This window comes from Mustela lutreola, chromosome 11, assembly GCF_030435805.1.
Source record: "Mustela lutreola isolate mMusLut2 chromosome 11, mMusLut2.pri, whole genome shotgun sequence".
Classification (NCBI taxonomy): domain Eukaryota; kingdom Metazoa; phylum Chordata; class Mammalia; order Carnivora; family Mustelidae; genus Mustela; species Mustela lutreola.
Window position 1 is genome coordinate 99,725,913 of NC_081300.1, and position 18,727 is coordinate 99,744,639.

The following is an 18,727-nucleotide window of genomic DNA, read 5'->3' on the forward strand; positions in this document are numbered from 1 at the left end:
AGAAGTGAGCTGAGGACGTCCAATATGGCGTGAACGGCATAGAAGACACGTTTGCGAAAAATGTAAATGGAGGGAACGATGCTGTGGTTTCTTTACATACGTGGGAATCTGATAAAAGCTCAAAATCGCAGACATCAAAGATGGACGTCAAGTTCCCGATGGCAAGTGCCTCTGGGGAGCATATTCGGAAACCGGACTGGAGGAAATGAGAGCTTTCAAAGCCGTCAGCCCTGTTTCCTGTCTTTACAAAAGGAAAAACTGAAGTGAACACAAAACGTGGTAACGTTCCATTGTTCCAGATTTTGCGTGTTCGATGCATGCGACACACGTGTCCTATTTGTAATCTTCTATCCTTACACACATGCACACACCGCACACACACATGGCACAGAGGCTGGGCTCGCCTCCGTGGGCTGATTGCCCAGCACCCCTCCCAGTCACGTGGACCAGCTGCCCTCCCCGTCCACGCGGACTCTGTTCGGAGCCCGGAGAGGCAGCTCGTAAACATTATCAGAGGTCATCTTCACAACGATACTAAGTATTCCCAGGTTCACAGCCCAGAAGCAGATGCTTGGAGAATTTAAATAATAGCAAGGAAGGGGGGCAGAGCCAGGCAGGACTCATGGCCGTTCCCTCCTGGGATTCTTACGCCATCAGAACAGGTGGTTCAGCCCTGGAGACGTACGTTCAAACCTGCTGAGGTCCCTTTTGCGCTGCGTACCCTGAACAAGCCGCCGCTCGATCAGCTCCGGGACTCTGTTTCCCCGTCTGCAGACCGGGGCTAGGGAGACGACCTGCTTTGTGTTGGGGGTAGAAATGACGGTGTTGAGAGACCCCTGGCTCATAGCAAGAGCTCCCCAAAAGTGACCTGAGGTTTTTACTAATGAGGCTTCTCCATGGCTCGCAGGGACATCTGCCTTGAGAGGGGTTGTTTCTGCTCCGTCTGGAAAGTTCTCGCCAATCAGCGGGTTCTGTCCGTGGTCCTGAACCCTCACTGGTGGCTTAAAGGCTAGGCGTCCTGCTCAGAGCTGCAGATCCCACTTCTGGGCGCGTCACCTGTGGTTGAGTGGGACCGGGTGCTCATTGGAGGCCTGGCGGCTCGCCTGGGGCCAAGCTAGATGTGACCCTGGCCATGGCCTTCCCGTGGTTCTGCTTTCCTTCCTCCTTCTGTGCTGAGAGACGGACCACATGCCATCAAAGTCGCCGTCTGCAGGTCCGTGATTGAGTGGTGCTCAGGACATTCACAAAACGATGCCACGACGACTACCCGGTCCCAGAAGGTTTCCATCGTCTACAGACTGGACTCCTGCCCTTTGAACTGTCGCTGCGCCTTCCCCTCCCCCGCTGCTGCTGACGACCTTCCATCTGCACAGATTTGCTGTCCTGGACATCCCGCGTGGATGGGACCCAGCACCGTGTGGCCTTCCATGCGTCTCCTTGCACTCAGTCCCCTCACATGGTTGGTATCGGTCTGCGGGCCATGGATGGCCACCGCTGGGTGTATCCATGTGTCCCCTCTTGTCCTTCCCGAGAGCGTCACCGGGATCAATGCACACCCCTCCGTCTGTTTCACACTCCAGAATCTGTCTTTATTTAAAAATTTAAAATACAATTTGTAAAAATACAGGAAACAGCCAAAGCAATTAACATTTATGAGGGCACCTCACACAACAAAGCATGTTTTCTCCGAAGCCTCGGGCTTTCTTCAAATTTGAAATGACAGTGATTTAGGGTCCCCCAACTTTATTGATTCTTTTCAGTAGAACAGGACTGTGGTAGAAGGAGATGGAGGGCGGGGAAACCCCAGAGCTGGAGAGAGGAAATGTCTCCCAGAGTCTTGCCTCTGTCAAACTGGGGTGGCTGGGAAATGGGGCGATGGACTTGCTTTCAGGGCAGCCAGGGCCGGCAAGCAGGGGACACCAGCTCTGCAGGGAGACACTCCCCTGAGTCCCAGGTCAGGGGCTTGGGTAGGCTCCTGAACATGGGACCGTCGTATGCATTTCAATGAGATGTCCATGGCATCTCATCTAAACACTGAATTAGCCTTGACTGAAAAGGAATTTGGGAGGACAACCTAGCATGTGTCCCTCTGTGCCTGCTGTGTCAGTTCACGTATAGGCGTGCACATGCTCACTGCACACGCACACACGCATGCACGCCCACACCACCCCTACATGCGCACAGGCACATGCACACGCATACCACACACTTTGATTCTAGGAAAGCTTCCCTCCATCCCCACGCCCCCTCTCCTGGGTCACTGGGGCCAGACGCACGTCGTCTCCTGCCAGACCTGTCCGATGTGTCCAGCCCAAGCCTGCATTTCTCTCTGTTCTCCTGCTTCCGCAGCATTTGCTGTTGCCTTCTGTAATCCCACGATTTCAGCCCTTTCTTCGTCATAGCACAAACTGCTTCTCAAGGTCCTGAGAGAGGACAAGTCTTGGCCCCACTTTGTAATTCAGTGTCCAGGGCTGTGTTAAGGCACAGGACCGGCTTCTGGGGTTACACACGACCCCAGGCTGGGGCTTCATCAACAGGGTTCATGGTTCCGGAGACTGGAAGTCCAAGATCTAGGTGTCGGCAGGCTTGGTTTCTCCCAAGGTCTCTCCTTGACTTGCAGACAACTGCATCCCTGGTGTCACTTCTTATTCTTAAAAGAACACGAGTCCTGCAGGCTTGGGGTCACCCTACAGCCCCACAGCACCTTAATTATCCCTTTCAAGATACCTCTTACTTTTAAATATAGTCACACTGAGGATTAGGGTTTCAGTATATGGTTTTGGGATCAGAGGCACAATTCAGTCCGCAGCACACGCAGATCCCAACCTCCAGAAATCCCACGTCTAACCTAGACAGCTAAAACAAGCATCCAGCTCATCAAGAGTGGGGGGGCATGGGTGACAAAAACCAGTATCAAAACATGCCCTTGCATGCTGGCTATGTGGTTATAGGTGCAGTAACCAGACGCCTGAAGTAAAAACGTTCAAAACTGAACTTACTCCCGCAGCCTGTGCCTCCTGTGTCATCAGAAGGTCTCCCTTCGTGTCCGGAGGAAGGAGGATGTGTGACAGTGACAAACTTGCCCAAGTTCTCCAGATTCACTCTTACTTCTTTAATAAAAGGAGGGGTGCAATTTATTTATTTGAGAGACAGAGAGAGCACATAGAGTAGGGGGGAGCAGAGGCAGAGAATCTCCAACAGACTTCCTTCTGAGCACAGAGCCCAGCGACCCTGAGATCGGGGCCTGAGCCGAAACCAAGAGTCAGACGCTCAACCGACTGAGCCACCCAGGTGCCCTGTTCTTACTTCTTACTCAGACTCTATACCCGGGGCTGGTCCCCACTCATAGCTCAGAGCCCCAGGCTGTCGCAGCAGCTGCCGTCTGGAATACTTCCGGTCACTCTGCCTCGAGAAAAGTCCCTAGAGGAATGTGGGTAACTGTCCTTGCCCAGCAGTGACCCATGCCGTGTCAGCCAGAATTAGTCACGTAGCTCCTGCCAGCCACACAGACTCTGTGCGTGAAACACACCTTCCCAAGGTGGCCAGAAGCCAGAAGGCAGGGGACCTGTAGCTTTGTCCACATGGGTCAGCCTTGTGGGACCCAGCGCAGGGCAGAGTGGATCTGGAGGGACCCACAGAGGACACTCAGCATGTGACCCACTCCCCAACGCCTCTCCAGCCGAGCCCACAGCCCTAAGCCCCCGCATCTGCAGTTCAAACAGGGACGCTCGACTCAGTCTGAGCCACTGAGCCCCCCCGCCAAAGCTTCCTCTATCCACTTGGAATCTCCGTGACAGTTAATTCTCTGCTCCTGGAATTTTGGGTGGCCGGGGAGACCCCTACCATGTCCACCCAGTCTGAATCTGGACGCGATTCCGTTTAGGGCCCGGAAGTGTTAGCGGGTGGGGGCGGGGAGCGTGTGTGCGTGTGTGTACCTGCAATGACCATTAGGAACCTAATCACAATTAACCCACGAGGGAGCTTGCTGGCTTAATGAAGCCATTAGCCAAAGACCATTCTGAGAGAGAAAATGTAGAGACTGAGCTCCGAGCGCATTACCTGTAATGAACCTGGAAATGGACTGGGGAATTTCCGTGGTATTCTTAGCATCGGGAATGGCCAGTGTGAGAGCCACTAGGCTGCAGTCCCAGCGCTGGGAATCCTGCGGACCCAGGAGGAGCCCCAGCAGAGGGCTGTGTCACCGCAGGCAGGTGGGCAGCAGCCTCAGAGAGAGGCTGGGACTCTGCTCGTAACTGATGACTCTTTCAGATGTGCGCCTGTTTAATGCCAAGGGTCATTTCTGGGTCCGTTGCTTCCCTGGAGAAAGAAGCGAGGAAATCTCTTTCCTTACAACTCCGGCTTCAAAGAGGAGCGGTGTTTCTGGAGCCAGATTTTGGAATGAACTGACCCAGAGGTAAAAGGCGCGGACGGACGTCCCAAAGCCACAGACCTTTTTTATTTTTAATCTTCATTAGACCCTAAAGGGAAGAATGACCAAAGGGCTTCCAGACAGAAAAGAGACTCATCACTTGGAACGTCCCTGCCTGGGAGGGAGACGCGATGCTAATGGTATTGCACGATCTGGGTGTGAACCGAATGAGCCGAAGTCCCCGAGCTCCACTCCCATGGGCAGTGGAGAAAGAGCCTTCGGTTTGCATAAAAGTCTGCGTGAAAGACGGCACCGGCGGTCCAGCGTCCATCACCAAGGTCTAGCGATCCTGGGCATCGGGGGATCAAAGTGACTGACTCACTGATCTTGGAGCAGACATCGGCTCCGGTTTGCTGGCCGGGACTCTCTTCACTCCCTCTTCTTCCGAGAGTGGCCTTTCTCCTGGGTCAGCGTGAGTCACAGGGAGGCCATCCTCCCCTGGACAAGGGTTGGGCACTGAGCCCCCGTGAGACCAACCAGACTCCACCCCCAGAATGTAGCTCCTCAGCAGAGGGACTCAGAAGAGAAATGGCTGAAGCGGTTTACCCCATTCCCCGACTTCCCGGTTTTCAGCGTCCTGGAAGCACGTCAGGGGCCTGCTTTTCCGAGGCCTGCTGCGACTTTTCCTGTGACCCTGGGAGCTGCCCAGGACCCAGCTCATAAGAACTGGTGTTAGTTCCCTACTTCCATACCAGATGAATCCCAACTTAATATATTACAGTTCTGGGCATCAGAAATCAGAAGTGAGTCTTACAAAGCTAAAATCAAGGAGTCAGAAGGGCTGGGTTCCCTCTGGAGGCCGTAGGCAAGGATTGGTCCTTTTCTAGACCCTGGGGGCCCCCCACATCCCCCAGGTCGTGATCTTATCCCCCGACCCCTGCCTCGTTACCCGCCTTGTGCCCTCTTCCTCTGACCCTCGTGGTCACCTCCTATGAAGGGCTCTCATGATTCCGTTGGGTCTGCCTCAGATTGCCCAGGACAGTCTGCCCGTCTCAAGATCCATCCCTGCATCACAACTGCAAAGGCCTTTAGACCACGTAACAGAATAGACTCCCCAGTTCCAGAGATTAGAGCTCGGGCTTCGGGGTGGGGAGGCGCGTTACTCCAACGACCGCCACACCTTGCTAAGACTAGACGGAGTTCCTTTCTGCTGCCTACAACCCAAACCCGACCGATAACATCACCTCCCCTCGGTCTCGGCAAAGGAAGAAAAAAATAGCTGATAATCATTGCAGTGGGTCACTACGAAGATGATCCTAAGTAAAACTAAATTGTTAAATGTTCTTGGAAAATGATCCCCAAGAACGGCCTTTCTTTGCCCAAGGGGAGGGCTAAGCCATCAGGTTCTGGACAAGGACCACCTGGCAAACACTTTGGAAGGTTCCCGGTAGTGTTCCAGAGCACTGACTTGCTCCCTTGACCCAGGTACGTCTGCTTCCTCCGCCAGGACACGGAAATTCTGAACACCGCCATACTCACGGGGAAGACGGTATCCCTGCCCATCAGGGTGGTCTCCGTGGAGGAGAACAGCGCTGTGACGGATATCTCGGAGTCGGTGGAGTGCAAGTCCACAGACGAGAATGTCATCAAGGTAAGCGCCCCACTGCTCACCTGCTTGGACGGATGGGAACTTCCGCTGAGCACCTCATTCGCTGGGAAGGTTCGTCCCCTGCCCAGAAATGAGCAGTTCAGCTGGTGGGTTTACAAACACCACACTTCCAGTCACTCCACTAAATTTTTCCATTTCGATGTTGCGTACTGGCATCACTCCCAACCTGGTATTCATCGAGTATGCTTTGGGCTGAGGTTCAAACCCTGAATACACAGAAGAAGCAAGCAGGCGACAGGCAGTAGTAAGCCAGACGCGCCTGGGCTAGAAGGATGGCCCATCCTGGGCTACTGCTAGTGTGGCTGGGAGTACCTGGGAGTCAGTATTGCTGTCTTCTCAAAAGAAACTACAGATTTGGATTTTATGTAAAGATTGCTTGTGTTCCCCCATGGGCAACCAATTATAATTTTTATTCATGGGCAAAAAATACATCTGCAATGTGAGTCCGGCCCATGGGCAGCTGTTGGAACCACCGACAGGGCAGATCATGAATGGTGAGGCGAATCCGGCCCCCCTCCTCTGTTGTGTAAATAAAGTTTTATTGGAACATGGCCGTTCAAACCTATTTCTGTATTGTCTGTGATGGCTTTTGCATGACTGCAGGAGGGTCCCGTGATGACCTACAAAACTAACACATCTCTTCATTCGCCTTTCCAGGGAAAAGTTTCCCTAGAAAAGCCCTGCTCTAGAGACTAAGTTTCTTGGTGGAATGACCCTAATTCTTGGTCTTTCCCGCCAATATTCACTGTGATGTGCCCACAATGCTTGTTCAAGGAATAAGAGAGCATGCGGGCTGTTCCAAGCCCAAATGAACCATTTGGTCTTTCTCCATATGTTTTGTAGTCCTGGAAACACACCCAGAAGAAAACATAACAGATCCAAGGCAAGCAAGCGGATAATGGTTTTTTTCTCTCAAGGGGAGTCTGACACAGAGCATCAGAGTCTTTTCTCTGGGGTTAAAAGCGGCACGTGTCATCGAAGAGAACCATACAAATCACTGAGTGCGGGAGTTAGGGTGAAAAGACCCTCCCCTGCAGACCGCAGCCCCGCTCGGCTCCGACCGCCCATCACTCTCGGAGCACTGGGCAGAGGGTGGCATGCAAGCTGACCGGGTCGTGATAGCCTCCCGGTGGCGGCAAGGGACCCCAGCCACACCAGGATGCTCTCGCCCCTTCCTGACTATTGTAGGGAGCATCTCAAGGAAGAGACGCTTTTTCCTAATTCCCCCGAGAGTGACTGATGAGGAATGGCGGTCCCAAACCCACAGTGGCTTACAGAAGACCCGAGAGTCCTGCGGGAGGAGGGGGAGGGGAGGAAGTGCTGAGCCACACTGTCCAGGAGAAGCCACGTGGGCCACACACGTGGTTTCAGTGTCTCCAGTGGTCCCACTCAGAAAAGGAAGGACAGTGAAGCTAATTGTTTTAAATGCAGGTATTTAACCCGTCATATGAAAACTGTGATCATTTCCCATGCAATCGATATAAAAATGATGAATGCAATATTTCATTACTTTTTGGCACCCAGTCTTTCGAATCCACTGCGTATGCGCACATAGGGCACGTGTCCAACCTGACCCCACTCCAGGGCCCCCCGGCCGCCGTGGCCAGTGGCTGCTCCACTGGACACAAAGATCTCAACACCGGGGCGGGATTTCGTAATGTCGGCTCTGCCGGTATTTTGTGCCTGGTAATTCTTTGCTGGGGGCTGTCTGTGTGTTAGAGAACCAGTGCTCTGAGGAAAGCCTGCTCTGTTTCTGGCTGGACCATCACCCCACTTCCTTGTGGCCCAATCACCCCACATTCCTGGCGAGGCCAAGGTGGGGAGGAGCCCCTTGGTTTGATCTGGAGCCTGTCCTGCCCCAGCCACAGTCATACACCCTGTCCTTGGCAACCATTGGTCTTAACAACCGATCCCCTAAGAGCCAGGACCCCTGGTAAGGAAGTGTGACCCTTTGAAAGGACACGTTCACACAGACAACTTCTCTACAGGGGTTAAAAAGTCCGTCCATGAGCCAAAATCCCCAGAAACAAGTTTCACTGTAGTTGTTGGTGTAACTACCTTTAGTTCTTCTTAAATGAGTTTCTCATGGAGTCGTTACTTACGACCGTTTTAGAGAGAAGGAAGAGAGAAAGCTAGTATTCCTGGTATTTCCAGGAATATACTAGCGTTTCCAGGAATGGGATCAGTATCTTTAGAGAAACAAATGTATCCGAACTAAAAATCGCCACCTGGAACGACTTTGGAGTCGCTGCCCCAGGCTGCTGACGAAGCAACGGGTCATCCCAGGTCAGCAGAAGCCGGGGGAGGGGGGGCGGGGATGTGGGAGCGTCTGGGCGGACTTGGACGCCATCCCCAGGACGCAGACTCAGCCCGTGGTTCGGGGTCTAATGACGTCAGCGATACTCACCGAGGTAGTGGGACACAGCTCGGGGTGCCGTGGGGAGGGGCGGGGAGGGAACGTGTGGCAGGTGCAGGAGGGTCTGGATTTGGACGGAGCTGAGTTCTATAGACGATGCCGAAGGCTTTGACATCCTCCCTGGGCACAAGCGGGCAAAACAAGCCGCCCCAGTTTGCTGCTAGAAGAAGCGACCCCTGGTCAGGGACGGAGTGCGACCAGTGTTTCTACGTCCCCTGCCCTAGATGCCTGAGTTCTTCTCCCCACGGGGTCATGCCCGGGGCCGCGCCAGGGTCACCTGTGCATGCAGGCTCAGTTGTGAGAGAAGATCCCTGGGCTTTGGGGGCCCAAGTTCTTAATAACGGGCTGCAGACTGGACCAGGCTGACCCCTTGATCTGAGACGTCCACCTTCCAGAACCGTGGGAGCCATGAACACCCAAGACGCCCGGTCAGAGCAGCCGATGGACTGAGGCAAAAAGCCCACCTGTCCTTCACCCCAAAGAGAGAGAGACAGGGTGTGTCTCTCTCCTGCTTGGCCACAAGCATGCCTGCCCTCTGCTTTTTAAGGGGACCCTGTCTCTGCCTTCCAAGGATGCTCGTTAGGTGGACACCCTTGAAAAACAGCATTCAGACAAAGGCAATAGAGGCTTTGCTTGTAGGATATGCAAGAGAACCATGGAGAAATCTTCCAAAGCCTTCGCAACCTCGCCGTCCAGAGCTCTGCAGTCTTGAGCAATTCGTACATCCTCTCCTGCCCGGTCTCCTTCGGAAAGTGGGGACCGTCATAGTCCCTAGTCCAGAAGGCCACTGTGACGATTACCAAGTTTCATCAATCACAAAAAGGACTTGACCTAGTAGCCCACACATGGGAAGGACTTAGCTCTGAGGTCCGCTCAGGCATCCCCTCGACAGCCCCGGGAGGGACACTGGGGGCTGTGGGCCCATGTGCTAGGCACGCTGTTGCTAAAATAAGTAGAATTGCAGCTCGCTTTGTGGGTAGAGTTCAGCGATACCTTAGTGAACTTCCTGGGCTGGGTAACCATCGCCATGACCCAGTTTTAGAATATTTTTGTCCCCCAATTTGCCGTTACTCCGCATCCCCACCCCTAGCCCTGGGCAACCACTAATCTACTTTCTGTCTCTATAGATTTGCCTTTTTTGGACATTTCATAGAAATGGAATCCTACGGTATGTGGTCTCTTATGAAAGCAGCTCGGCGAGCGTTTCTTACACATCTCTCTTGACAATATCGATGCGTATCCATATATAGAAAAATAATTTTTGAAACATGAGATCACGAAACACAAACTTCCTTCACCACAATTTTTGTAACTGTCAAATCTACACACACACACACCCCTGCATATCCGTCAGGCCCCCGGGGTCAGTGTGGACCTACCCGCCCTCCTGCTGTCCCTTTTTCCCCGTGGACGATCAGAGAAGCACGGTCCATCGCCCTGTGCCGAGAGGGGCCCCGGCATGTGCACGGTTCTGCCTGTTCCCTCCTCTCCCCTGCAGCAGCCCCCGGCGTGCCCTTGGCCGGTGGGCGTCTGGGGAGGGAAGCGGCCGGTGCGGAGAGTCGGGTCTGGGGTGCGCTCAGCACCCCGACTGTGGGTTTTCAGGCATCGAATGTGGGGGGGCGGGCTGAGCGCTCCGGGAGCGTCTGCGTGGATGTCCACCCAGCAGGAGGAAGAGCAGCTTCCCAGCAACAACGTCTCCAGGAACAGGAACAGGGAGGGGACGTGACTGAGCCGCCCCAGGGCCCTGGTGACCCCCACGGAGTGCTGGCCGTCCCCATCTGTCCACACGCCAGCGTCGTCAGAAAAAAGACGTGTCCTGTAGCCAATGATGGGGCATTGTCCCCTCGCGCGGGGTGGGGCCTCGGTTCTCCCCGGGCGCTGCCCCTGTGGGCCCGGAACTTCCTCTCTACCGCAGGCGCTTTGGATCCACAAGCTCCGAGTCCTGGGGAAGCTGGGTTCTTGGCAGCAGCCCCAGGGGTGGTTCTGTGGGCAGCGGTAGGTGGTGCCCCTGGGCCCCGGGGCAGAGTGGGCAGGCTTTCCCTGGGAGGGAAGATTGGCCCCTGCACTCACACCCCAGGGTGCTGGGAGAAGCACCTTCCTCCCCAAGAGCCACGGAGTGAAAGCAGACCCAGGAGCACAGAGCCGTTCCTGGGCCGCAGGGGACCGGTCGCGGGGCCCAGCCGGGCCTTTCCAGCGACGTCTCCGCTGCCGAGGGAAGACGCTCCCGCACGAGAGCAATGGCTGGACCCTGGGGCCCACGTGAACGAACCAACATTTCATTTTTGACTTTCTGTCTCTTTTGTGCTGATTGAATTCTGAGACACGTTGTCCTGTCCCGGGATGGCTGCAAGTGGCTACAAAACCTTATTTTTACATGTGGAATATCCCAGAAAAAACGTACAAATATCCCAGAAAAAACGTACAAATGCCTTTAGTGCAGCCCGGAAAGCCCCCGAGATTCCCTCTGCACCAGCGTAGCTCATGGGTTCACCCCGAGTCAGCCACTGCGGCCAGGGGATGGGCAGACCCCCGTTGTGGTCCATGACCCTATTCTTGAGGCCAGAGGCGGGGCTTCGTGCAGTCCTCCACTGAAAAGGGCTGGGCCCAGGAGAGAGAACAGGTGCCTGCAGTGGGGCTCCTCCCCTCCCAGACCCTTACTCCTTGCCACCTGACCTTTTCCCGTCCCAGAACCTTCCTCCCATTTCTTAATGTGGCCTGGGTCGGGAGAAAGCGCCACTCCAGCCCGGTCCGTGAATCACTTTCCTTCCTTGGCTTTTCTTGGTGACATTAGTCAGAGCAGTGACGTGCCCCAGAGGAGCCACTGGCCAGGAGGAAGCAGAGGAGTCTGACTTCTCTGGGAGTCTCCTAGCAAGCCTGTGTCCCTGGTTCTCCCAGGAGGACATGGCCCTGCGGTTGGCTGTTGAAGCCAGCGGGTAATCGCCAAGGAAGCAGATGCCTGGCACGTGGACAGCTTGAGTGGGGCGATCCCGAATCAGAAGAGGAAAACGCCCATATAAATACAGCAGGCTTGCCTGAGGCTCAGACCCAGCTTCCTCTGGCCCCCGAGCTCCCAGAGGGACGACAAGGGTGGTCACGGCCAGGGGCCTGGTCCTGGGGCCCCAGGCCACCCCTCCTGAGATGCCCCCATCCAACATGTGGCTGGACTGTTTCCGTGCTCGCTGCCTGGACACCCCTGCGATTACACCCTCTGCTCCTCGTCCCCAGTGACAGAGAGACAGCCCCGTGTTCAGGGAGCAGCTACCCCCCACCCTGGGTAGCTCTGCCAGGCCTGGGGTTCAGAGAGAAGCCGTGGGGCACCCAGCCCCATCATGACCGGACTGCTCCGTGCCTTCTGTCCTGGTCCCCAGCACTTTGGGATCTCAGGTGACATCACCGGAGGAAAATGAGGCAGTCAGCTCCCCGGGACGAGGCGTCGGTGACTCGGCATGAACTCCTGGAGAGACAGGCCTGATCTGTTCAAAGCCGTCACTCTGGAAATTTCTTTCCATGCCCCTCCTCCAGACAGGAACAACCAGAGCCCCTGTAAAGACACTTCTGGGGCTAAGGTGGTCCGTCTGCCCGACCCTCCGCAGGTGCCCCTCCCCGGCCCGGCATGACTTGCCCGCCCGCCGTGTACCAGGCACTGGGCTTATTCCTGCATTTGCAGGAATTTCTCATTTGACCTTCCCGGCAGATCTGAGCTGCCGTAGTCTCCCTGCGCCACGCGCCCCAGCCGGCTCCGGGACACGGATCCCCCAGCCGCCCTGGTCCTCTGCAACAGGCCGGTCCCCGCCTTGGAGCCTGCGCACAGCAGAAGGGGCCGTGCTGAGCTCTGGGCGTTTGCTCCGGGCTAGACCCTGAATTCCACCTTCTGTGCACACACACGTGCACACCTGCGATGAGACGAGTCACCGTGTCAGCGGCCCGTGCACTGCGCGGCTGGACTGTGGCGATCTTCTCACGCTGCGGACGTGCAAAAGCCCCGAGGCGGACGTCTTAAACACTTAAAACTGAGACACGTCGAAAATATCTCCGTTAAGTCTCAGAGAATGCCACAGAACCTTTCTTCTCCTTCAGAAACTACATTGCTCCTAAACGTCCCTGGTGGGCCACGCGCTCAGGGGACGGAGCTGGGACTCGGCTCTCAAAGTCATGTGAGTCACTGTACATGACGGCGTGAGACCGACTTCTGAAAAGAGAAGGAAAGAAATTGGGTTTACTAAGACTCTGGTCCGCGAGCGCCTGACGTAGAGACGTCAGGGAAGGAAGACCGTGTCACCACAGGCCACAAGCGATGTCTTTAAATCCATTGTCCTTTTTAATTCCAGAGTGAAAGACCAGAGGTGACTTTTCACCAGTTGCACTGGGAAGGGCCAGAGAGAGAGAGCCTTTCTGGGGCGAAACCACGGTTGTCACATCCAAGGCCGAGGACTCCTGGCTGTGGCACGTTGGACGGGTTGTTCAACCTCTCTGTGCCCCAGTGTCCTCGCCTGGAAAGTGTGTGTGCGCGCTCAGCATGGAGTCTAGTATACAGCAGACACCGGGTAAATGCTCCCTCCTCCCCCAGCCAGGCCTGGCCCAGCGTAGCTACTACCTCCGAGAGGACAGGATGGCCGAGCCGAGACTGTGTGGTGTGTCCCGGTCTCCGCAACATTCCTCAAGGTCAGCGGGATAACGTGCAGGTCATCGTGATCAGATTTCCGCGGCCGTGGGAATCCCGTTAGGCCTCCACAGTGAGGGTCAGGACGGGAAAAGAGGGAGGCCCCCAGACCTCGTCTTGGAAATGCTGGCCGGCCCCAGGCCCTGCCGGTCCCCTGTCCTTGTCTCCTTGAGAAGTTGGGACAGCTAATGTGACGTCTTCAGTGACCAGGGAGCCCGGCCTCCAGGAGAACAGTGACGCTTCCCCGTGAGCACCGGGAGAGAAGACCACGGACCAGAAGGGCCATGGGGAACGGGCCGCTGAGAAAGGAAGCGGGTCCAATCCCAAAGCTGGGTCCAGACGAACGCCACTGCTCTAGAATGAGACGTGCTCCATGGGGTTTTCCCCGAATCCACTGTGTCCTTCCTAAACCTGGGAGCAGGGCGCCTGTCTTCTCTTCCTCCCAACCCTCCAGCAGCCTCTCTGCTTCCCGAGGAGGAGAGACAGAAGGCGTCCATGGTCTGCGGGCTCAGCCGAGTGGACCCCTCAGTGCAGCAGGGCTAGGTCGGGCTCCACGGGTCTCGTCCCAGGGCGACAGAGAGACAGCAGCGACGTCGGGGACAGCCTCTCGTGGCAGAGCGCACAAGGCCTGCCTCAGCACTCGTGCCGCCCAAAAGCCTGGCTGGGACCGGCCCGCTGTCCTTCCGTTCACACTCTCCTGGCCCAACTCGTCACAGGGCCAGGTCCACATCAGCAGGAAGGGAAATAGAGTCCGCCCGCAGGAAAGAGGGAAGGATCAAAACAACAGGTTCATCATCACAGAGCTGGTGGGCATCAGGATGGGGAGCCGAGGTGTGGGTTCGACTCCCTGTGTGGCTCACTGACTCCCTGCTGTGTGATGTTGGGCGAGTTACATCACCTCTCTGTGCCTTCGATTCCTCACTTGAAATATGGATAGGATTCGAAAGATAAGGCAGTTCTCTCTCATGTGTTCATGGCGAGAGTTTGGTGACATCATCCACGGGAACCTGTCAGAGTGGCTCCTGGCTTAGTATAAACAGTCAGCAAATGTTTGCTGTTGCTGTTACAGAGTGTGCAATCACCCGTGAAAGCCCGCCTTCTTGTGGGCACCTGTGCGTGCAGGCACCTGTGTGTGCGAGCACCTGTGTGTGTGTGCACCTGTGCCTGTGTGCATCTGTGTGTGCACCTGTGCTGTGCACCTGTGTGTGTGTATACCTATGTGCATACACGTATGTATGTGCCTGTGTGTACCTATAATGCATGCACCTATGTGTCCCATGTGCATACATGTTTGTGCACCTGTCTGCACCTGTGTGTGTGTACACCTGTACGTGCACCTGTGTGTGTGTGCACCTGTCTATGCATGCTCTTGCGTGTGTGTGCACCTGTGCACAGTGGGGGGAGTAGGTAGCCCCGAGTGTCCCCTCCAGTAGGAGGGGAGTGGTAAGCCCCATACCTGAGCACCAGGTACTATTTTAGGCACTGAATAAACACGAACATTGAACAGAGGAATCAAAAGCTTTGTCATCCTAGAGTTTATGTTCTAGAAATAGAGCACAAATAATAACCACTATAAATGGCTGAAATGCGTAACGTATGAAACAGTAATACAGGACAAATGAGAAGAATAAAGCTAGGGAGGGTCTGGAGTTGCCGTCCACATGCAGATGTCAGAGACAGGGCCTCTGGGGAGTGCACGTGAAGGTAAGGCAGCACTTCTCAGCCTCAGCCACACTGACATTTGGGATGTGCTGACCTTTGCTGGGAACTGTCCTGTACGGTGCAGGATGTTGAGCAGCAGTGCTGGCCTCAACCGTTAGGTACCAGTCACCTGTCTTTCAGCCATGACAACCCCTGCCCTAGTGGTGACAACCCAGAAGATCTCCAAGGATTGTCAAATGTCTCCCAGGGGACACAATGGCCCCTGGTTGGGAGCCACTCTGTGGAAGACCTAAAGGAGACAAGGAACAAATCACACAGGCAAGTGGGGGAGGAGCCTTCAGAGAGCAGGAACAGCACGTGCAAAGGTCCTGCGGCAGGAGGACCAGCGAGGACACAGGGCACGAGGGGGCGGTGCATGGAGGATGCTCGGGAGAGATCCCAGGCGAGCGTCAAGGAAGAGCTTGTACTCCTCGAAGGATTTTGTCAGAGTTGAAAAGAGTTCTGTGATTCGCACAAAGCCCCTGATAAGAAGATGGGAATATGAGGAGAAGCGCTCTCTGTGCTGGAGATGCCTGTTCGCCCTTCCGGATCCCCGCACCACCTCCTCCTGTTCCAGGAGGCTGACCTTTGTGGTCACTTTGCCAGGTGCAGCCGCCCCTGGTTTCCCTGCGTGCTGAGGCCGTGGGAGGCTCCGGCCGACGCGGGGAGGGGGAGAGACGTCAGCATGTCCATCCCTCTGGGCCCCTCCCGCAAGCCTGTGGTTGTCAGCAGCCGCACCCTCCGCCAAGGTCACGCTTAAAGCGATGCTCTTCTCCCCCAGGGCTGGAGGCCAGCCGTCTGAAATCAGGCTGTGCGCAGGGCCCTGCTCCCTCGGAAGCCTCCAGGGGGCTGGGGAAGGATCCCTGCCTTGGGTCTGCCGGCTCCGCACGGCCTCAGTCCTCGCTGCTCCCTGGTGCGTGGCAGCACCTCTCCGTCTCCACCGGTGTCCCCACATCACCCCCGGGGGCTTGCCTCCACATCCTCCTCTCTTCGTGTGCAGACACCAGCCCTCTGTGGCCCCCTCCGAGCTGGGAAGACCTCGTTTCAGCTGATGACACCTGCCAAGACCCTATGTCCACACCAGCTCCCGGGCTGAGGTTCTGGGGCACGCGGATTGTGGAGGAGGCTCTTGAACCCTCTCCCCCGTCTGTCTGGCGAGCGGTGCTGTCTCCTGCTAGTTTCCCGGAGCCGGGACCACAGCTTTGTCCAGAGTGCCTTTGTCACCCTCTCCTCCGGGTCACATGTAGCATCTGTTTCCGGCCCAGATTTGGACTGATCAGCCTGTCCAAGTGGGCTCGTTTGGGATGCACTAAGGGACGGACAGCAAGGGCAGCCTATGGAGAGGAAGCAGATGTGATCCCTCCCAGACTCGTTGGCCAGTGACCTCTTGCAGCTCCTTACTTTCCCAGCTCACTGGCCAGCAGGAGCAGAGATGACCCAAGACCCCCCCGCGGCACAAGGGTGACTTCCAAGGCCCCAGTCTCAGGCTGCTGCCTGTGAAGACAACACCATCAGAGCCGTCCGGCAAATCCGCCATCTGCAGCCGCGGTCTGCAGGTGCTGGCCTCCCCCGTCTCACCACAGCAGGCCAGCCCCCCCCCCCGTCCACGAGCCCCAGCTCCCCAGCTTCCTCTTCTCCAGAACGGGAAAATGATTGCCGCCGGCAGCTCCGGAAAAGGACTGAAGCGAGGAAACCACCTGGCAGACAATCTTCCGGAAGAGGGCATCGCCGCCGCACAGGGTCGAGCGATATTTTGTGTGAACAGAGCGAGGCCACAAACTCAGGAGTACAAGAAATGTCAATCTGACTTTTTTTGTGTCTGAATTTAATTTCCATTTCCAGCCTCAGGCTCCCAAGTGGCAAAAAGCAAAGAAACAAACCAAAAAACCAACCCACAGAACCAAAACAACTATGCTAGGAGTTTGATTTCCAAACATCTTAAGTTTGAGATGCTAATTAGAGATCCAGGGGGAGATGCTGAATAAGCCATTGGGTCTCTGGGTTCTGGAGGTCGGGTTCTGGGAGTCACTGGCACAGAGGCGGTTGGAAGCATTATAACGGAACGACTATAGTCCTGGAAGGAGCGTGCTATGGACCGGATGTCTCTGTGCCTTCCCCCGATTCCTGGGTTGAGACCCTAACTTGCAATGTGATGATGTGAGCAAGTGGGGCTCTGGGGAGGTGACCGGGTCATGAGGGTGGGGGCCCTCGTGGGTGGGGTAGGATCAGTGACCTTAGAACAGAGTCCGCAGAGAGCTCGCTCACCCCTTCCGCCGCGGGAGGACAGAGCGAGGAGGTGGCATCTGTGAGGTGGGATGGGTCCTCACCAGACGAGGGATCCACTGGCGTCCTCTGCTGGGGCGTCTAACCTCCAGACGTGTGAGAAACCACCATCCATCCTGGAAGCGCCCAGTCGGCCACACTCCGTTCCAGCAGCCCAAATGCACTAAGACCAGAAACGGAAGATTCCGTGGAAACGGAGGAGGGGCGATTGCATTATTTCAAGGAGCGAATCTCCCCATGTGGTCCCCAGGCCTAGAGCATCTGCGTCACCTGGGACTTTGTTAGAAATGCAGTCGTGGGTCCCCCTCCCCACACCTGCTCATTCGCAGATGCTGGGGTGGGTCCAACCGTCTGTGTAATGACCTGCCCTCTCGAATGTTGAGTCTGGAACCTGCTTGGCTGCTGTTTCAGGCAGAAGTCGTACTGGATGTCAATGGCTGGCCAGCAGGTGGCTTTGCCCTCCCTGTGGACAGTGCTCCCCAAGCGGTTCCCCCCGGGCAAGAGGCGGGCGATGTCGTAAACAAGTCGCCAAGGCCCGAGTGACAACAGAAGATGCCCACTGACCACGTGCCGCTCAACCAGACCCACCCTGACCCCTCCAGGCCCTAAGAGCAGACTTGCTGGTGGGGTCAGTGGCCACCATGCATTTGGACAGGAGAGTTTAAATGTCCGAGTGGGCAGAGGCCAGCGGGCAGCCTTCCCAGGGGGCGGCCCGCCCACCACGAAAGACGGGAAAGAGTCCCAGAAATGAAGCCAGGGACTGAAGAGATTCCTGTGGGGTTTTTCTGTTCCTATTTTGCAGATAAGCCAACTCGTTTTATGATATTGTGGTTCTCACTTCTAGCCACTTAGGAGATGATTAATGCATCCCGAGACACCCCCCCCAGACATTTATGTCACCCGCAGGAATACCGGGGACAATGGCTCTATCACGCGCCACAACGTCTTACCCTTGGCGTTCGTCTTGATTATTTACATATTCTGGAGCGGTCAGGTTCCCTCCCACCGGAGCTCAGGAAGGTAATAAATGAGCGAAGTCAATGGTCTGTAAATTACAACATTGATTAAAGAAGTGATTACTGATACAACTCTTGCTCGGCTATTATGCTAATGTCTGCCCAGATCCAGGACAGTGTTTACATGCTAATGGCAAGTCTGGGACAGCAGCTAGAATTGGTTTCCGCCCTTAATCAGTAGGTAAACATTTTTAAGCCACTCTTGACCATGAGTGAGAAGATCCGTCCCTGTGTTCCCCTCCAAGCTGCCCCTGCCACTGTCCCCAGCAGATGGGGGAAATTCTCTCAGCCCAGCCCTCAGCAGCTGCCCTTCCAAAGAGAAGCAAGAGTTGGACATGACAATTGGGCCCAGAGTAGCCATCCATGGCTCCCAGATGCTGAGGAAAGAAAGGGTGATCACACGAGCTCACTGCTTAGCACTGATGTGATTTAACAGGGTCTGCAGACCCTCGGAAGGAGACACTGCTCCTTCTAGAGTACACAGTCCTGACAAGAGACAGATGAGCAAGCTGTCAATTATAGCTTAGTATGGTAAGTGCTATTTGAGGACTCTACGTGTGACTTTATTAACTCCAGAATGTTATGCAAAACTCTATGTATATGCACACCTTTA

At 55.6% G+C, this 18,727-nt stretch overlaps 1 protein-coding gene across 1 annotated transcript in view; it reads left to right on the forward strand.

Moving 5' to 3' along the window:
- Window positions 1-18,727, forward strand: part of TMEM132C (transmembrane protein 132C) — a 288,818-nt gene that overhangs the window by 257,306 nt on the left and 12,785 nt on the right. The window contains exon 5 of the mRNA XM_059139894.1: window positions 5,877-6,020. Within this exon, the coding sequence (XP_058995877.1) occupies window positions 5,877-6,020 (144 nt within the window). The remainder of the gene's footprint in view (window positions 1-5,876; window positions 6,021-18,727) is intronic.